This window comes from Sciurus carolinensis, chromosome 2 (assembly GCF_902686445.1).
Source record: "Sciurus carolinensis chromosome 2, mSciCar1.2, whole genome shotgun sequence".
Taxonomy (NCBI): Eukaryota; Metazoa; Chordata; class Mammalia; order Rodentia; family Sciuridae; genus Sciurus; species Sciurus carolinensis.
In genome coordinates, this window is record NC_062214.1 from 80,543,641 (window position 1) to 80,564,140 (window position 20,500).

General features: G+C 54.4%; 1 protein-coding gene and 1 non-coding gene across 5 annotated transcripts in view; both read right to left on the bottom strand.

Moving 5' to 3' along the window:
- Positions 1 to 5,595: 5,595 nt before the first annotated feature.
- Trnap-ugg (transfer RNA proline (anticodon UGG)) lies at positions 5,596 to 5,672 on the bottom strand. The gene has a single exon. It is a non-coding gene; the product is annotated as a tRNA-Pro (tRNA).
- Positions 5,673 to 16,801: 11,129 nt separating this feature from the next.
- Lingo1 (leucine rich repeat and Ig domain containing 1) overlaps positions 16,802 to 20,500 on the bottom strand; it is a 79,979-nt gene continuing 76,280 nt past the window's right edge. For all 4 annotated transcript variants that reach the window (XM_047539870.1, XM_047539869.1, XM_047539867.1 and 1 more), the window contains one exon: positions 16,802 to 19,656. In XM_047539870.1, the coding sequence (XP_047395826.1) occupies positions 17,800 to 19,644 (1,845 nt within the window). In that variant the 5' untranslated portion in view covers positions 19,645 to 19,656 and the 3' untranslated portion in view covers positions 16,802 to 17,799. The remainder of the gene's footprint in view (positions 19,657 to 20,500) is intronic.

Here is a 20,500-nt window from a genome sequence, read left to right on the forward strand (position 1 = left end):
TCATCACTGTCCATCCTGCTGCCAAGAGCCTTAGGGTGGGGTGGAGACGGTGGATAGGGAGCCACCCACCCTTCAAACCTGAGAAATCCAAATAGGGCTCTGGACTGAGAGGGAATCAACCTTGGCCTAGGCTGGAGTTCGGGTTATTTTATTCTTCAGGGTCCAGTTCTCTTTCAAGGACTTGGAAAGCAAGGCTATTCTAAGACCACAAAGCCAGGTCCAGTGGCACTTGGTCCTGCCTGCCCTGGACAGGACACTACTACTTCAGTGGATTAGAAACTTGGTCATCATGATCTTTTTTAGTAGGCTTTGTGGGGGCTGGGGCTGGGGCTCAGTGGCGGAGCGCTTGCCTAGCATGCAAGGCACTGGGTTTGATTCTCAGCACCCCATATAAATAAATAAAAAATAAAGGTCCATTGATGACATATATATATATATATATGTCGGCTTGTGTTTTGGTACCTTCCTGCTGAACTTTTACATCCCTTGAAATAAAATTCCTTCTGACCCTCTCCACTTTCCTGCATGTTCAGGGGGATGATTTTGGTGACGCTGCATTGTTCATACACAGCATAGAAAGAAAAAGGAGAGATGTGTCCCCTACAGGGCAGCAGGGACAATGGTGCAAAAGCCCAAGAGTTCCTCAAGTGAGGAGGGGCTGTCAGTGGCTCAGGGGGACAGACTCACTTGGGTGGGAGGCAGGATGGGTTGATGGGAAGGCCCCCCACTCCCTAGTGGGGAACCACTTAACCTTTCGGGACCCAGTTTCCTCCTCTACGGAATATCTAATGGCAAGGGCGGTTGTGAGGGTCAGAAGCAGTGGCTGAGCAGAGTGGCCAGCACACAAAAGGGTCTCCATAAATGGCCACTGAATCGATTATTCAGGAAACAATTCCTTCACTAGGGGCCGGAGAAGGGAGAGGTCTATTTGCTTAGGCCAAGAAATTCCCCTTGGCTTGGAGAGGCCCCACTGAGGTGTATCTTGGAGCTGGGGAACTGGAGGCATATTACTGAGAGAGAGATGGGGGAGAGAGAAAGAAAGAGAGAGAGAGAGACATACATGCTGTTCTCCTGCCTAAAAACCTCCCTCCCATTGTCCCTCAGGGCTCCGAGCTTCTGCAAGGTGGCAGCCAGAGATCCCCAACTTTGGTGTTCTCCTTCCCTCCTCCCCACATGAGCTGCAATTACAGAAGAAAAATCTGTAAAATTTAAGTGATTCTGAAGGGGCTGAGCAAGGACAAGGAGGTGGTGGGGAGGGGGAGGAGGGGCTGTGTCCTTGCCTCTGTCCCTTCTTTTTATTGTCTTTTTTTTTTTTTTTTTCTTGCTTTTTGGTACTTTGGGGACAGGGTTGGAAGGAACACCTGAAATTACCCCTTCCACTTCTGCTCCACCTCTCCCAGAAGGCCGCCTTGTGTGCTGAGCCCTGGGTGAGACCGATCTGGCTTCCCTGTGGGGACAGCAGCCTGGTGGGGAGCAGACATCTCAGTAGACAACAGCATTGCAGGTGGCAGGGATGCCGACCCCTGGGCCCGGCGTCCCTGCTCTCCTTTTGACATGCTGAGGAATAGGGAAGTTGGGGCTTCTTTTCAATTTGTCCAAAACATAACCTCCCACCTGCGTGGCTCCTGCAGGTGACACCAGAGAAGGAGACTGCTTTAGGGAAGTCTCCCTGGAGGAGCTAACTTTGGCACAGGGTTTGCGAGGTTTCTCAGGAATGGAGTGCACCGGGGCAGGGTGAGCCTCTGCTCAGAGGGAACGGTGCCTGCGAAGGCTGTTTTAAACATGGACATCCTGTTGCGTGTGTGAGCGAACACATTGGAACCTGAGTGGGTGGGGAAGGAGCTGCGTCAGGAGGCCTCCAATGCCAACCTGAGGAGCATGGGTGTCTTGGCCAGTAAGTGATGGGAAGCCTTCTGAGGAGGGAAATGTTGTGCCCCCGTTTAAGGAACCTGAGGCTCAGGATGGTGAAGGCCTTGACCAAGTTCCCCAGACTGAGGGCTGGGCCTGGAGGGCAGGCGCCGGCCTCGTCCTGCCTCTGATAACAGCGTTAATGACTCTAATTCACTTTAGTCCATTAACGACTCTTTATTGAGCAGAAGCAGGCGCCAGGGAGTGCGTGGGTGTGAGCTGCTGTGCAGGCGCCTCGAGCTCTGCCCCAGAGAAGATGACCATCTGAGCCTCCCTGGACGGTGACCTGGGGGACCTAGGTGTTGCCCCTGTCCCTGTCACCATCTCTGGACAGAGAGCCCTAAGACATCCTTCCAGGATAGTGAAGGCTTCACTTAGTAGGTAGATGGCAGACAAGACAGCGGTCACTGCAGTGGCCTGGGACCTACCTCAGTCCCTCTTGGGGTACTGATGTGGTGGGGAAATATTAGGCGGAACTAGCCCAGTTGGACAAGTGTCTCTTCCCACATGGCCGGAGGTGCAGGAGTGGCCAGAGGAGAAAAGGGATCCGCCCTGCATCCGGCTGCCTACCCGTACCCTTACCTTCGATTCCATGGGTCCAGGACAGTATCAGTGGGCTGCCAGGAGGAAAGAGGCTAAGTCATAATGCTCGAAGTTCCAGAAACATTTGTAGTGAAAATTGGTAGGAAAAGAGGTTTTATTCAAAGATAGGTTTGAAGGAAGATGGAAGAAACTTAATTGTTTCAAAAGTCCCATCTCTGAAATCCCTGAAAATTAGCAGAACTTTGAAAGAAGAGTCAGGGAGCTGACAAGAGGCAGGAAACTTCTGCGTGTGGATTTGCTTGGCCAGCCTGCGATGGGTCTGGCGCCCGTCAGGGTGGGGGTTGCCGCCCTTTAGCTTCCTTCATTACGTCCCATTATGTCATTGTGGCCCAAAGGACTTCTTTCTTCCTGTCCTTCTTCTTGGAGTCAGTATCTGCATCCTCTCAATTTGGTGGTGATGGTGGAAATTCCAAATTCATTCTTTTTCACCAGTAAGAGGAGAGGCCACAGCCCAGGAACCCTAGCAGATAAGAAGGTCCTAGAGCACAGGAGGGTCCCTGAGTTGAGGAGGGGCTAGCTGGAAACTGCTGCCTAACTCAGCCTAGAATAGGAATAATTCATACATATGCATGAGGCCTCATGACTGTGCATGATAGGAAGAAGCCTAAATACTCCAAGGGCCTGGCTCAGCTGGGCTCAGGACAAGGTAGCCCTCCCGGCTATGTGGCTGAGAGTGTTGAAGGAGCAGGAGCAGGTCACTTCCCTGGAGCAGGTCTCAGTTTTCCCATCTGCACAGTGGTGACATGTCTGTCTTAAACTGCCTCCTTGGGATATGCTAAAGGTCAAAGCCAGGCAACAGCCATCACTAGATTGGATTTCTCTGTGAAACTCGAGAAGGGGATTTAAGAGGCAGGGATTGTGCAGAATTTTTAGTTAGGGTCCCGAAGAAGCAATACTGCAATATAAACCCCATTTCACAGATGCAAAAACTGCAGCCCAGAAAGGAAGAAAGACTTGACATAGGTCGCACTGGTAGATTCGAAGACCTGTGGCCTGGTCCTTGCCCCAATTGACTTTAGGACCCTGGACAGGGCTGCTTTTCCTCAGCTTGGGTGCCATGCTGCTCCCATCACTTCACCAGGGCTTTCTGAGCCATTTGTTTTTATGTCTGTACGTCGGGTGGCCTGCGAGCAGGGCTGGCGTCCGCCTGTGAGTATAAAACTGACAAGAGGCGCTGGCAGAGTGTGGAAACTGTCAGCAGAGCAGCCGCCTGTGAAATTAACATGATATCGAAAGCGTCAATGTTTATTTACTGGAAATATCTGGACAGGATGCAAAGTAGGCCTGCAGCTGGTGCCTGAGGGTGAGGGTCACCCCTGCTGGTCCCTCCTCTGCAGCCACTAGGCCCTGATGGCAGAACCAACTGACCCCCTGACTGAGACACCCACCCCCATTGTCTCCTTGACTTGCTGAGGAACCAGGTCTCATGGAGAAAGTAAGGCTTCAGTGACATTTGTCCAAAAGTAACCCCCCTCATTGTCCCAGAGTTCCAATGATGGTGTCCAGGATCTAGTGAACAGGGAGGGCCTTGCTGAGGCCTGTGCTCTCTGGACATCTCCGGAGAAGTCAACACTCCTGTTATGCTGGTCATCTCTCCCCTCTACCCAGCCAGGAAGGGATGGCTAGTTTTTCATGGCAGCCCTTCCCCCAGTCTCAGCTGATTGGGCCAGGTTGAGGTCACCCGACTCAAACTTAGCCAGTCAGAATGGGTCTCGTGGGAATTTGAAATCAGGGCACAAAGATTAGGTTAGCTGCAGGGAACTGAAGTAAAAGGTGTTCTGGCTCCAGGCAGGGGCTGCCATTTTGGGGTGGTCAAGCTCAGCTAAGCGAAGGAGAAGCTTGGTTGACAGGGACAGGGAGGAGGGTGGAGCTGATGTGCAGAGAGGAACAGAGATGAGAGACCTTCAAGTTCAGGTAGAGATAGACACAGACAGCTGTTTTACAGCTTGGAGAAGAAAGATAGCAGTTGAATCTACAGTTGTGCTTCTTAAAATTTCTCCGTAACCTTACGAAGGGCACTTTGTTTGAAAGAGGCAGAAATTCCCTGAAAATGGCCCTAAGACAGACTGACAGGTGGAGTAAAGTAACAAAAAACATACTCGTAAAGTGTGGAACGAGTTGGAAAGGAATTAAAGGGCGGCGGGGCTGGCCCATGGTATGTGGTAGCAAAGCTGCTAATTCTGTTGTGCCACATAACTGTTAGGACCCAGACCTTGGGCCCACTGAGAGCCAGGCACAGGGGACCACAGAGAAAAGCAGAATTTAAGAACCGTTTTCTTTTAATTTAATTTTTTTAGTTGTAGATAGACACACAATACCTTTTTATTTATTTATTTTTATGTGGTGCTGAGGGTCGAACCCAGTGCCTCACACATGCTAGGCCAGTGCTCCACCACTGAGCCACAACCCCAGCCCAAGGACCCGTGTCTTGCCAGGACACTCTCTTCGCTTGCCTCTGCTCTTCCCAGCATCCTCTGTGAACTGAAATCATGGCTCTTGGTAATTCAGACTCACCTTTTCCAGCCTGATCTCAAGAAAAATCTATATTGGCACTCTCTGATTCCAAATTCAAGTATCGTAGGAAAGGATTTGACTAGCTGTACTGCGGGCAATGCCGATTCCTCATCCACTCACAGCAGCGAGAATGTGTAGGTGTGACTGGCCCAGCTTGGGTCAGGTGTCCTTCCCTAGAGCAGGCCATGTCCAGGGCAGTGGGTTCTATAAGAAGACAGTGATTTCTACTCAGCTTATGTGGATGGGGGTGAGGGAAGAGGAACCCACAAAAACAGGGGCTCTCTGAGCAGACAAAACTACAGATGTCTTCAAGTATGGGGATCTGAGGAAGGGTCAGCCCAACTTTCACCTCCTACTTGTCTCAGGAGAAGCCAAGGGGACTGGTCGGGCTCTGCTGATGACAGCTATGCAGTGCTAGACTGAAAACTCAGCCAATTCCCTCTTTGCCGTATGGAGATTTTCAGTCCCTTGGGCTGGTTTCCCTCCACAATTGGTGAAAGTCTCCTCCCCTTTCCCACATTCTGTAGTAGGGCTGAACCAGGCCTGGAAATCTGATTTTTTTTTTTTTTAAGGTGGGGCTGGGGATTGAACCCAGGGCCTTGTGCATCCAAGGCAAGCACTCTACCAACTGAGCTATATCCCCAGCCCTGGGAATCTGGATTTTGACTGTATCCTCTCCTAGGGTTTGTTCAGGCCCTAGAGGGTAAACCTCACTTGGCCTAAAATGAGACCAAACTAGAGGAATGGATGGCACCTGCAGCGTGGACTCAGTCACTAGGAAGTCATTAGAGCAGTATTCTGTACCTTGGCTGTGCACCAGAGACACCTGGGAACTCCTGAAAACCCCATTACCTTACCCAGGCAGCACTCCAAAGCAGTAAGAGCAGAACCTCTGCAAATGGGAGCTAGCTAGCCACATTTTAAAATTTACCTTCCTCTGGTGACTTCGATGTGTAGCCAGGGTTGACAACCACTGGTCTGGGGAACACTCATTTTTTACTCCACCTGTACTCCTACTTCAAGACCTGGGCCCTCCTGGAAGAGGTGGCTCTCCCTGCCCTCTGTCCTGCCTCAATCAAGAGTGGGCACCTGACCCGATCCTGGCTCATCACAATTTCTCTTGGGAACTGGAGTTGAATAGGGAGGCTGTGAATTCCTATGGGGGAATGGAGGCTGTCACCTTAGGGTAACTGGGTTCAGTCAGTCAGCTTTGATTGGCAGCTGAGGGAGCCACTCCTGAAGAGAGGGACAGGTGATCCAAGCTACTATGCAGTCAGAAGCTGAATCAGGAGGAAAGAGAGGCTGGCCATGGTGGCACACATCTGTAATTCCAGCGGCTCGGGAAGCTGAGGCAAGAGGATTACAAGTTCTAGGTCAACCTCAGCAATTTATTTTGTCTCAAAATAAAAAAAAAATAAAAAGGGCCGGGGATGTGGCTCAGAGGTAAAGCACCCCTGGTTCAATCCTGGGCACCAAAAAACAAAGAGGAAAGAGAGGCAGTGCATTCCCATCCCTCATCCCCTGACTCAGGCTGCCCTGGGCTTCCCTGAGTCTTTGTCCTTCAGAAACCACCTTGTTAGAAGACATCTGTAAATGGGCTGCTGTTCCTTGCAACCAAATAGTTTTAGATACAGACAGCGCTGAAAGCTAACACTTAGCTCAGTCCAGAGTCCCACTCTATTCCCTGGAGGGTTCAGGGAAGGACAGCAGCTGGCACCAGTCAGGTACTTTCCATGGGCATTGTGTCCAAGTTTCCCAACAACCCTGTAAGGGGGGAATGACTATTCTCGGTTTTTTTTTTTTTTTTTTTTTTTTGCGGAGAAGCACAGTAATGTGCCCCAGGGCGCCTGGCTGATTAGTGTAGAGCAGAGGAATAAACCAGGGTGCGCCAAATCACTTCCAACCAATCTCACCGGAAGCCAATTATGCAAAGCAGGGCAGAGTGGAGGGCCTGCTGCGGTGGGGTGCTGGGGGCTGCTACTGGCCTGCCCCCACCCCAGAGAAGAGAGAGGACTTGAGGGTGACCATTTGAAGACAACTGTCTTGGGCCTCGGCCATGGGAGAGAAGCTGCTGGAGAGGCAGGGCCCCAGGTCCACACACAGGGCCTGCAGGGACAGCCGCTATCACTCCTGTGTTACCATAGCTGCTTCATGGGCTACAGAGTGCTTTGTGACCCACAGAGACTGCTCCTGGCCTAGCCCCTGTGACTTCTCATCACATCTGGTGCTCATATCGCTGATCATAATTTTTAAATGTTACTTGAGTGATTCAGGGGCTGGGGTCTGTCTCCCCCACCAGACACTAGGCTCCCTAAAGGTAGGAACTTTACTCATTTCATTCTCCTTAATATTCTTGGTGCCTGTCCCAGTGACTGGTGAGAGTAGGTGCTCCATGTGGGAGGAAGGGAGGAAAGGAATGTTCCAGAACAAAAATGTTTACCCCATTTTATAGACTGGGAAAGTGAAACCCAGGGAGGAGAAACTGATCAGGTCACACAGGGAGTAAAGCTGAGCTGGGCCAGAACCTGACCAAGTCTGGGAGGTCGAGGAGATCCCAAGGGATAAACAGCAGTGAGATTTCAGGATGGATGGAGGCACACGCCCTCCTGACAGACCGAATGTGGGATGGGAGGGGTCGAGAAGGCCCTGGGTGAAGCCCTTTCCCACAGCCAAGACCCCTCTGACCAGGAACAACGTGCCCTTCTGGAGCCAGTGGAATGAACAGTGACAGCTCTCCTCAAGGTCGAGAGCTGTGGCCCTTCCCAGAGTGGGCAGCAGATGGGCCACGAGTTGGAGAAATAAATGGCCTGCAGGGCCTTAATATAAGGCCTGCTAGAAATTATGCTGGATTTTAAGGAGGAGAGAGAGGGACAAAGACCGAGCTGCAGGAAAAAGATAATTAAGACTCGTCATCACCATAGGCTCTTAATTTCCTATCTGATGGGACAGATCTCCCTTTTGAACAGGGCCCCTGGTCCTGGAATGGGTCAGGCTGCATGGCAGGGACCGCCCCTGTGAGTCACCGGGGCCAGGGACCCATGATAGTTCTGAATGAAGGCTGAGGACTGGAAGCTGTGTGGGGAATCCATAAGAATAATAACACTAGGAGCAGACATTTATTGGCCACTTATTCTGTGCCAGAGCCTGTCCTAAGGACCTCGCAGGCATGACCTAATCTATTCCTCACAAGCCACATGGGCAACTTGCCCAAAGTCACACACTGGTAGGTGGCAGAGACAGGATTTGGACCCAGCTCAGCTGGCCCCAGCCCCCATGCTTTTAAACCCCCTGCACTCAGCCTGACTTCATGTAATGTTATGTTTCAATGTGATTCGAAACCTCAGGGTCTGGTCTTGCCTGTTGCCATCTTGGTGAGTCCTAACAGAGAGGACTGATTTAGAAAGAGGGAGAGGGGAACTTATACCAAGAGCGGAAGACTGTCAGAAAAATAAGTGGTGTGTGTGTGTATGTGTGTGTGTAGAGAGAGAGAGGGAGGAGACTATGAATGTCCAGTGACGGGGGAGGGGCTGGAACTACCCCAGGCAGAGTTGGAAGAACTGGGGAGCTGTGGTAAGGCCTGGAGGGAAAGCAGCTTGGGCATTTGAGGAAGAGAAAGGAGGTCAATGCAATCTCTTCAGAATTCTCTAGACAGGACTGAGTCATCCAGGCTCTCTAGAGCCTTTAGGCCAGGTTCCCTGCAGACTTGGTGCAGCCAGCCACACATGGAGTCTCTGGCTAGGACTCACCTGTCCCCAGTCCATCCAGAGGAACTAGTGTTGCTGGGATTTATCCCAGTCTCAATATCTAGCCTCTGAGGCACCCCTCCCACAGCCGCCCTCGGCCTAGCTCTGCCTTCTAACCCTTTAAGAAGGAGGGCCCAGGGCGTAGGGGTCCGGTGAGGCAGGGTCTCTATGGCCACGCCCCTGCCTGGTCCCTCCAGGCCCTTAGCCTAGCAGCTCAGGCTGGTCGCCTAGGAGACAGTGCCTGGCATGCTCTCATTGGCTGGCAGGGGCTAGAAGGGTGGGAGCCGGGTTCCAGGATGCTGTCCCCGTGCATGCACGTGTGTTCCTGGTCTCACATGTGTGCAGGGTGCCTGAGCACAGGGCACAGGGGCCAGCCTGGCTGCACTGTGATCCCAGAAAGAGGTGAAGATGCCCTGCAGATCTCTGGAAACCCCCAATGGTTGCAGCTTGGGAGCTTGGTTGGGGCGTGGCTCATCTAGGATCCACCAGGCAGCACACCTTTGGGTATCTGTGGGCGTGCAGGACAGGGATTGCTTTGTAGGACTGTACATCAGTGTGACTGTACAGGATGGGAGTGCTGAGTGTGGGGGTTGCAGTGTGACATTATCTGGTGTACACCAATGGGGTTTGTATGGGTGCCTGAAAATGTGTGTGGACACAAACTGCCACGTCTGTGAGGCTGTACAAATACGTGAACATGTGCACCTGCTTTAGTGTGTGTGTGTGTGTGTGTGTGTGTGTGTGTGTGTGTGTGGCTGTGAACAGAGGTGCGAATTATCACTCTAAAGAAGGAGCTTTGGCCTCTGCCTCTTCTGTTCCCACACCTCACAGATTTCCTCCTTAAATTCTGAGATGTTCCCCTCTCATGCTCACCATAGCTCGCCATTGCTCAGATGCTGCTCTATAGCCAACCAACCTCAACTTCCCCAGCCACCTGCCCTGTCCTCCACAGCAGTACCAGGGGACAGTGAGGGAGGATTCTGTCTCTGGAACAGGGGAGGCTTCAGAGACAAGGATAACGTGTTCAGAGTTTCTTTATCCTAAGCCAGAGGAACTGGAGTGGAGGATCTGGAAAACTTTGGCAAGCTGGCGCCTGTCTTTGACCCCCATCTTCTCTCTACATGAATGTTTTCTGTTCCAGGCCCACCACTGCTTGTGGGATACTGGGCTCCACAGCTGCAGGTGCTTACCAGGTGTGTCCCCTCCTCTACCCCAGTCCTAGCATGTTTGGGAAGTTTCCCCTGATGGGGACAGTAGGTAGGTCAGTAGGGGCAGAAGGCTCGGGGTCCAGGAATCCACCCTGGGTTCTCCTGGCCTCTTCAAGTCTTGTCCTCACCAGAAAACAATCTTCCCATCCATTTGCTCTGCACTTCTAGAAGTCCCTTAGGCTCTGGGTGACTGCAGGGCCCATCAACCTTGCTGGAGTAAGGAAACAGCTGTCCCCTGGCTCTTGGCCAGTCAGGTGCCAGCCTGTGGTCAGGCCGCCAGGCTCTGTGCTTCTGGCTGCAGGACCTTCTGCCAGTCCCTGCTCCCCTACCGGTGGCACCACCTGGACTCACCGTGGGCCAGAGGACCTTGGCCGCTCCTCCTGGGCTGTCTTGCCTGGTTGAGCTCTTGGAGCTCATCTGGTCCACCCCCAGCTGTGCAGAAAGGGACAGGAAGGCAGAGGGGCAGGGACTCGCCCCAGGTGGTGGATAATAGGAAGGCTGCCCAAGAAGGACACAGAAGACTCTAGAAAGGTCACCTCCAGAGTGTTTGTGTGCTTGGATGTCAAGGTCTCTGGGGACATTGGTTGTCACAGCTCTGGACAGAGTAGCACCTGAGGCAGGTTGGGGGTGAAGAGAGGCATGCTGGGTGGCCAGGGCCGGGGCTCTGTTTCTGGTGATTGGCGGTGTGGCTGGTGTGAGCAGAGACAGGGGAGATTTATGGTCCAGGCACAGGGCCAGGCTGTAAAAGTCCTTCTGCTGGAGAGGCCGTAACTGTCTCACTTCAGCAGCAGTGTGATGGGGACACCACTGAGGTCTGGAAGGGAGAGGACAACCTGGAGAGGGTAGGCTTCTCTCTGACCCTTGGGAAGGTCAGTACCGAGATGCTCAGGGACTGGTGCAAAGTCACCCAACAATGCTGGGCTGTGGACAAGGCCCGGGGACATGGACACCCCCACAACACTGGGTACTGCTGAGGGGCAGCTGCATGCCCCTCCCACCCCATGTGTTCCCTGTGTCCTTGGTGGGTCCCAAGTGAAGCTCTGGGGCTGGCGGGCAATGGAAAGAAGGAGGCTTTACTGTGGCTGCCTCTCTCCTCTTTACGACGCCATATTATTTTTAACGAGCTATGTAAATGTCTGTGCGTCAGAAAGCCTCCAGCTGTCCCTTCCTCTGGGACTGGGTGCCTTGGGACCCGTCTGGCCTGTGTTTCCCATGGGAAGGTTTCCTGGGGGTCGGGTGCTTGCCTCCTTGTGGTCACCTCTCAGTTTGGCTAAGTCAGAGTGGAAGCTATTGCTTTGTGACCTTGGACCTATCACTTCCCAGCCCTTTTTTATTTTTCATTTTGAGACAGGGTCTTGCTCAGTTGCTTAGGGTCTTGCTAAGTTGCTGAGGCTGGTTTTGAACTCGCAATCCTCCTGCCTCAGCCTCCCCAGCTGCTGGGATCACAGGCATGGGCCACCTCACCCTGCACATTGTGTGCCTTCTGTGTCATGCCTTAGCTGTGCAACCTTGTGCAGTGGCTCAGTCCCTCTGAGACTCATTCTTTTCATCATCAAAATAGGGAGATAGTCATGCTGATCACTGATGCTGGGCTGAGAGAGGCGGAGCATGCGCAGGGCACACCTGTGCTCTCCCCATGCTTCCAGATTCCCCTTCCTCTGTTCCTCCCAGACATCCTGGCATGAGGCAGGAGTGTGAAGGAGCTGGGATAGGGGAGAGGCTGGGACTAAGCACTGGGGCGTCTCTGACTCTTTGTGTCCCTGCCTCACAGTCTTCTCAGCCAGAGGACTGTCACCTGGCATGATGACAGGGCCAGGGCAGGGGGTCAGGTTGAGCCATAATAGATTTACCAGGAGGCTGTGGGTTCCTTGGAAACTCCCTTGGGCAGGCAGAGGCCTAGGCTCCTGGGGACAACTCTTTCCCCCAGGGCTGTGCTCATGGCCACTGTGATCCCTAGTTTCCCAGCAGGTACCAGGGGGAGACTGCCAGGCCCTTGGATCGGGCCACTGGGCCTTGTATATTAGGCTCTGGTCTTGGGGCCCCACAGAGATGTCAGGTGGACTGGGAGCCCCAAGGGAAAGCTGATTGACAGAAGCTTTGACTGTGGCTCCCATGCCCCAGGTGCTCACCCACACCTGCCATGGCATATTCTCTTCCCTTTCCACAGAGGAGAGGCCACAAGAGGCAGTTGGCTGCACCAGGTTCACAGAGAAGTTTGAATTGAGGTGGTTCAAAGGTCCTGGTGCAGCACCTACCTGGAGGTAGGACCCGGAGGTCACTTCTTCCAAATCTCTGTGTTCTGGTCTGAAAGGAAGCATGTTAGAACCTCTTCAAGATGGGATTCCATAGAATGCTGGGACAGCAACTGGCCTGCCTGGCACGAGCCTTTGATAAACAGTAGCTAATGGAATTATGGCACTACTTACCCCCTTCTGCCCAATGTGGAGAGGACATAGGATCCAGGGGAGCAAACTCAGGTTCAAGTCCTGGCTCTTCACTTACCGGCTGCAGATTCTTGGGCCGGTCACCATCCCTGAGCCCCTGCTCCCAGGCAAACTGTAGCAGTCTGTGGAGCAATGACTGATTATCAAAAGAAAAAGGGAGGAAGTGCTGAGGGTTATCTCCAAAGGTGGCCACAATGACCCTCGAAGCCTGTGTGCCATGTGACCATGCAGCTCCTCCCATTAAGATCTGGTGTCTATCTTCCCTCCCACTGAATCTGGGGAACCTGTGACTTGCCTTGGCCAATAGAATGTGGCCAGGTGATGCAGCAGTTTATCCTGGAAGCTTCCTTCTGGTCATGGTAGAGCTGAGCCACCAGGAAGCGTCTAGCTAGCCCGGAGAAACCATGTGGAAAGAGAGAAGCCAGCTGTCCTTCTGCCCTTCCAGCCTCCCCCGCTGAGGCGACAGACATATTAGAAGCTACCTTGGATCTTTCAGCCCCAGTCAACACCCTGCAGAACAGAAATGAGCTGCTGTCCTCACCAAGCTCTGCCTAAGTTGCAGACTAGGAACATAAATAAATGGTTAGGATTTAAATCATTGATTTGGGGAATGATTGTTGTGCGGAAATAGATAACCGAGGCAGTCCCTTAGATCCTTCTGTACCATCTGTACTCAAACTGGACTTGCACAAGGTTGAGCTCCTTGGCAACCTCTGATTGGACAAGGGGATGGACATCTGACTGTGAGGCAGCCAACCTATTGGCTGGCAAGTGACCAATCAGTTTTTTCCTCTGGAGAGTATGAATGATGAGATCAGAGACTCTAGCAAGCCAGACCAAGGAGGAGGGAGCTGGGAACTTTCAATGGGAACTAGGGGCGGGCTGACATTCAGCCCCGTGCAGGTTGTCATGTCACCAGAGGACACCAAACTGGGGAGAGAAGCAGGAAAGGCAATAGACCATGGAACTGGTTCCGTGAGGCTCCAATAAATCACTGAACTCCAGCTGGTCTGTGTTGTGTCTGCTTCTTGCAGCACATGAACTCCAAGGCTCGTGGTCCCTCGGCCAGCTGGTCATAGAACTTCTGCAGGGACTCATAATACCAGTTAGAGGTCTACACTTCTCTTCTGACCCCTTTTACCTGGTTCTCTCTGACACCATCTGATCTCCACCCTGCAACATACACAGATTGAGGCCTTTCCTCCAGGGCCCCAGGTATGGCCATTCTGTCCTGGGCAGATAGAGTAATGACCCCAGAGTCTGCTCCCATCCTCCCGACACAGTCCTGAAGACTTCAATGGCAAAGCAGAGGGCAGGACCAGGTTCAGGTTCTACCCCACCCCCATCTGGAGTTCCAGCTCTTGGGACCCCAGTGGTCCTGCACATAGTCCTTGCCACTCCCAGTCCTTGAGTTCAGCCACTGCCCCCCATTTGTCCATAAAGATGCCACGCTAATAAAAATGGTCACTAGTGCACTCCAAACGGGTGCCTTTCCAACACTAATTTCTGACACCTTGTAAACAGTGCTCTTAACGCCGTGCTCCGCACAGGATTCAGTGGTGATGATGGGATTTGAACCTGACTCTAGAGCCCAGAACCATCTGCCACTCTGCTCTTATCTCCAGGCAGGCTACTTCCCATTTCTGGGCCTAACAGTCTGACTGTGAGGGGTTGACCAGGGAGGGGTCCCAGGGCTTGCTGATCCCTCCAACTCTCACCCTCCTGGGTGTCACTGTGACCAGGGCCACTTGCTGGACAAAGGCAGGTTCTCACTCTTGTCACCCTTCCTCTCTAAGGTGTGCCTGTCTCTTGGAGGAGCAGACCTGGGGGCTGCTCTGCTCTTGGTTTCCTGGAAAGCAGGTTGGACTCTCAGGATTCAGGATCCTGCATTTTTCCTAGTAGTTTCTGCCAACCTCACCTGCCTTGGCCCCAGGCTGAAAAGTGAGCTGTGTGGCAGGTTCCACAGCTCCATCTGGACTGAGCAGAGCGGGGCCCTCAGGACTGGGGGGGTCTGAAAGTGGCTGGGAACGCTTTGCACCAACACCACCCCTGGCTTCAGGTCCCTAGCCATGCATGTGCCAGGGCAGGGAGGTAACTGCTCCTCCTGTTTCCCCTGGAGAAAAGCCATGGATCAAGTGGCCTCTCTAGTCTGGCTCCGTGGATGTTCCCCCGTAAGTCTGGCAGGGCTCTTACAAGTCCTGGAGTCCACCACCCTCTTCTACAGAGAAAGCTGGCAGGGAGCTGCTCTAGGCTGACCAGGCTTCCTGGCTCTCAGCTTGGGCTCTCTGCCCAGTTCCCAAGCTCCTCTGCTTAGGCCCACCAAGTCCCCTAACCCTGGGCACTCACATTTCCCCAAACCCATCTCCCTAACCTAAAAGCCACCTAATAATCCCCTCAAGTCCTTGAGCCTCCCCAGGGGCCCACTTGCCTCCCAGTAGTCAGGAGTAAGTTGGCCTCTTGATACCCCTACTCTTAGCAGAAACCCCTCTGGGGTTAAGTATCGGTCCCATGGGCTTCCTCTTGTCCGGGACATGCCTGCTGGGGCTTCCAGGGCTGGGCTGTTGGAGAACCTGCGTGCCGGTCTCTCAGGAGGTACATGGCTTGTTGGGTTCCTCAAGCCTCAGGTGTTATGACTGATCTTGTGGCACGTGCCTCAGGACCCTTCTTCCTGTCTCTTGTGCTCCCCAAAGTGGTCTCCAGTCTCAGGATGGTTCTGGGAAGCCCTGATCCAGGTAAAGAAGTCTGTGGCTCTGGGACTCTGAAACCAGATGGTCCTGCCACTTAGAAACTATGCAACTTCGGCTAAGCTTCTCGCCCTCTCTGGTCTTCATCCTCTGCCCTTGCACGAGAATTGGACTTGATAATAATCATTACTATTGTCTAAGGAGAGCTCACTGAGTGCCAGGCACTGCTCCAATCAATAAACATCTTCTGCTCCCTCATTTGATCCTCTCAATGACCAAAAGTAGTATGATTGGCTTTATTTTACAGGTGAGAAGATCAAGACTGAGAGAAGTTAACAATCCCACACAGCTGGTCTTAGAACTAGAATTTGAACTCAGACCTGACCTCAGACCTCAGAGCCTTCTAAGCGCTAGTCTAGGCTGTCACCAACGACCTCAACCTTCTCCATGTCAACATTCCAGGGTCTATAGGAAGATGATTCTGTTTTTGCCCAAGGCATAAAGCCACAGACCAGAGACTTGGGCATACCCCAGAACTGGGGAGTCCTAGGTGGTGGTTAGGAGACAGGGTGACCCAGCAGTTGGCTACAAACTGCTGTGACTGGAGCCAGGAGCAGAGTGGCCTCTCAGAGACGCCTATAGAATGAATGAATAAGTGAATGAGTGCCAACTCCATGTCATCCACCACAGATTTGGTTTTGAAGGTGCAAGGCATGTGGCTACCTAGTTCAGGCTGGTTCTGGTCAGAGGTGAGCCCTGAGAAGAGCCCTGATTGAAAGGAGGCTCTTCTGAAACATTCTGGAACTTTCTGGTTGCTAAGGGGTCACTTTCCTATTGCTGTCCCTCCTTGTTCAGCTGAGTCTGTGCCACCAGTTCCCACCTCATGCGATTCTCCCTAGGCCTAGTTCTCCCTAGGCTGCAGGATCATATTGGGTCTGTGGGATTGAATTCAAGATGTCTCCAGGAGAAAAAGGAAACTTGGAGGAGAGAAGTCAGGCCTCCCTGCCCAACAGAAATGAGGGGTATGTGAGCAGCATGTGGTCTGCAGGTCGAGCTGCTGCCCAGCTCTTTCAGCTAAGGCCACTGGATTCTGGGAAAGTTACAGCTGACCCACCCTGGTCTTTACTCTGTCACTTAGGACATCCCTTCTCTGGGGCTGAGTTTGGAACATCTAGGTTTGATCTGAATGGGCCTGTTCAGGGTGGGGGCTGTTGTCTGGCCCTCTTGGTCAGCTCACATGCAAGGATAGACCCAGAGCATGGCCTGGTGGCAGGAGTGACACCAGAAAGGCAAGCTGGGTCTGGACAGTCCTGAGGGTATCTCCAGCCCCCCAGACTGGGCTCTCTAGAAAGGATGTAGCATACAGTAGATGCTCAATAAATGCATGTGAAAAGAAGAGTTGGAGAGACCTGTGTGCAATTCCTGCGTGCATCCAGGCCAAAGCTGGCTAGGACTTCTGCCTAGGAGGCCTCCCAGACTGAAGGTGGAAGAATCTACAGTGCTCTGGGGCTTAAGAGTTCTGTCTCTCCAGCCAACACGCCTGGCAGCGGCCCAGGCTAGTGTCCTAGGAGGAGCCTCTGGAGTTGCCCCTCCCCCGGGCACCCCACACCTCTGCCCCCATGGAGGTCCCCTCAGCCCATCCCCCAGTGAGATAATAATGACCATAATGAGAACAGTCACCCACACGTGTGCACAGGCTTTACAGGTTACAAAGTGTTTCACATACATCATCTCATCAGTCCCTCACAACAGCCCTGTGAGGTAGGCAGGGCAGGGAACGCTCCCATTTGTACAGATGTGGTCCCTGAAGCCCAGAGGAGGCCAGTGACCTGCTTGAGGCCACACAGCAAGTGAGCAGCAGCGCTGGGGCCAAAGGCCAGGTGTCAGGCCAGCCTCTGGCTCCTGGCTCTCTCCACTGACTGTGCTATCACCCAGGAGGACCCCAGCCCCTGTCCAGAGTCCCAGCCACACCCAAGCTGAGACCCCCCCCCCACCTCCCCACAGTAGTGCTGCCTGGCAGCCTGGCAGACAGGCCCCCAACCCCATGGGGCAGCCCTGTCCCCTCCACTCACTCCCTGCAAACAGCCAGCCCAGAGCAGGGCCCAGACCTGCTCCCCAGCCTGCTCCTGATGGCGCCCCAGCATGGGGTGGGAGGGTGGGGCCGGAACCTCCTTTCCTGTTTTCCTGAGTGATCCCTCCCCACAGGGGAAGAGAAGAGAAAGGAGGAAGAGGAGGAGGAAGAGAAAAACAAGAAACTGAGTTGGAAGAAGGCCCTGGAGCAATCAGGACGTCAAAAGTTTGCATTCCGACTAGCTATAGGAAATAGTTTTTTTCTCTTTTTATTATTTCAAGTTTTCATAAAAATCCATAACTATTGAAACCCAAGTTACAGAGGAAGTTCGTAACTTTTTTTTAAATTGAATTATTGACTCTGCTGCCTGTCGGTTCGTCGGCTCTCCACTCCAGCCTGTCAACGCAAGCCCCTGTGCAGGTGGGGTCCCCAGGCCTGGACTTCTGAGGTCCTGGTAGAAAGAGGGCAGGTGGTGAGGGCTGGCCGGGGGCAGTGGGGGGTGGAAGGGAGAAGGAGTGTGTGTGGAGGGGCACGGAGGAGGTGGGAGGGACGGGAGTGGGCAGGCTGCGGCCAGGCCCCTTCCCTGCCCGGCGCGCCCGGGGGTCCCTGCCCCCCGCCCTGTCCTCATATCATCTTCATGTTGAACTTGCGGGGCGCGTCGGCGGAGCTGATGCCCGCGTCTGACTTCCGGGGCACGTACTCTATCTCGATGTTGTGCTTCGTGTTGCCCTTGCCCCGGCTCCAGAGGAATAGCAGCACCAGGCAGAAGAGGACAACGCCCAGGAAGGAGATGAAGCCCATGGTGGTGGCAATGATGAGGGTCTTGATGTCGAAGGGGAAAGGCACGGTGGCGCGGGTGCTGTTGGCCTCTCCCTCACCCGGCTGGTTGGAGATGAAGGCGAAGGTCTTGTTGGGCTGATGGGGCCAGTCGGGCGAGTAGCTGCGTACATGCAGGTGGGCGGGCATGGAGTCGTTGCCACCCGCGTTGGCCGCGATACACAGGTACGTGCCGTTGTCCTGTACCTGGGCGTAGCGCACCTCCAGCGTGCCATCGGGGAAGACCGTGAGCCGCCCGTTGCTCTTGGCCGAGACCAGGTGCTTGCGGGGCGAGAGCCAGAGGATGGCAGGTGGCGGGTCGCCATCCGCCCGGCACACAAACTGCACCGTGTGGCCCTCATCCACAAACACCTGCTGGGCCTTGCGGTCCCGGATGCGGGCGCGGCGGCAGGTGAAGTAGTTGGGCAGGAGCACATCCGGGAAGTCCTTGAACTCCTTGCCCTGGACGAACTCGGGCGTGGCACATGTGGGCTGCTGCCGGTTGAAGTTGAGCCGCCAGCGGCGCCGGAACACCCACAGGAGCCGGCAGTCGCAGGCCAGAGGGTTGGAGTCCAGGATGAGTGTCTCCAGGTTGCCCACCGAGTGGAAGGCCGACTCCTCCAGGGTGGTCAGCTGGTTGCCGGATACGTTGAGCACGCGCAGGTAGTTGAGGCCGCGGAAGGCATAGGGCTCCACCACGGCCAGCTGCCCGCCCACCAGCTGGATCTCCTGCAGCCTTAGCAGCTCATGCAGCATGGAGCCCTCGATCGTGCCGATGGGGTTATAGGAGAGGTTGAGGAAACGGAGATAGACCAGGTGGCGCACAGCCAGGTAGGGCACTGCGGTCAGGTTGCAGTGTGTGATGGACAGGGACGTCAGGTTGAGACCGTAGAGGCAGTTGGGGGTCATGGTGTCCAGGTAGGGCCAGTGGGAGATCTCCAGGACCTTGAGCCGGTACAGCCTCTTGAAGGAGTAGTCCCGGATGGCATTGATGTTGAGGTGCCGGAGCCGCAGGACGATGAGACCGTGCAGGTGGGACAGCGCCTCGGTGGGGATGGAGGTCAGATTGCATTTCTCCAGCGTCAGCTGCTCCAGGCTGTTGAGGCCGCTGAAGGCGCGGTGGGATATGTAGACGAGGTCGTTGTCGCCGACCTCCAGCGACTTGAGGTTGTACAGGTCCTGGAACATGTAGTCCAGCAGGATGACGATTTTGTTCTCGCTGATGTCCAGCTTGGTCAGGTTGCTGAGGCCGGTGAAGACGCCCAGTGGGATGAGCTTCAGGCGGTTGCTGCGGAGCCCCAGCGTCCGGAGGTTGAAGAGGTTGTTGAAGGCGCCGGGCTCCACGGCGCTCACGATGTTCTCGTTGAGCTCCAGCTCCTCCAGGTGCGGGAAGCTGGCAAACTCGTCCTGGTTGAGAGTCTTGATGCGGTTCTTGCCCAGGTCCAGCAGGCGGGTCTCGGTGGGGATGCCCTCGGGCACCGCCACAAAGCGCTTGCGGTGGCAGAGCACAGCGCGGTCCTGGGCCGAGCACTCGCAGCGGGGCGGGCAGCCTGTGGCCGAGCCTGACAGCACGGAGCCCAGCACCAGCAGGAGGATGGGCTGCCAGCAGGCCAGGAGGGGGCTGGGCATGCTCCTTGCGCCCCCCGCCAGCATCCTCTCGCTCACCTGCAGCCGGAAGCAAGCACAGGACAGAGGTAGCAATGAGAAGGCAGTGTTTGGTTGGATCACACCCTAAGCCCTCTGGTGCAGAGTGGCCTGGGACACCGCTCTGGGCCCCATAGTGAGATCCAGACACCCAGGTCAGAGGGCCTCCTGTGCCCAGACTGCTTCCCCCTTGCCTCTTGCCCTGCCCAGAGCCCTCTCAAAGGTCCCTCTGGGCATCCTGAGGATAAGGATGGCTCAGGGAAGGGGCAGTGCTGCCTCTCGAACCCCGCTGCTCTGTCAGGGATAAAGCCATCCCCTGGGGCTCACAGAGGGGATCAAGGTGGCTCAAGGGCAGAGGTGTCTGGAAAAAGCCCAGAGAGGAGTGAGGAGGAGCCTGCCTGGTCCCTAGCGGGCTGGGTGAGGGCTTCTGAAGCAGCCCTGAGACCAAGATGGGCCCTCAGCCTTTAGCTTTGAGCTTCCCCGGGCACAAACACTATACCCCTCTCCACCAGCACTGCCTCTGAGCGCAAGTCCTGGGCACTCAGCACACCTAACAGTACCTGTTGTGATCACAAATCTGTTCCTGCTGGCGTTCCTGGGTCAGGGTTGGGCATTCCCATCAAGAAGCCAGTAGCCGGCTCTGCGAATCCCAGCTGGCCACCCTGTGGAATCCCCTAGACTCTCCCCTTCCTCTGGGTCCCAACACTGACCCAGCTTAAGCTGCTCAGCCCAGAGCCCAGGGAGCATGTCCTCCTGCCTCCCAGCCTTGGTGCCATAGTCCTCCCAGTAGACTGCTCCCCTGCCTGTTGATATCCCACTTGGAAGGCCTGATTTGAAGCCCACCGCTCTGTGAAGCTTTCTCTGA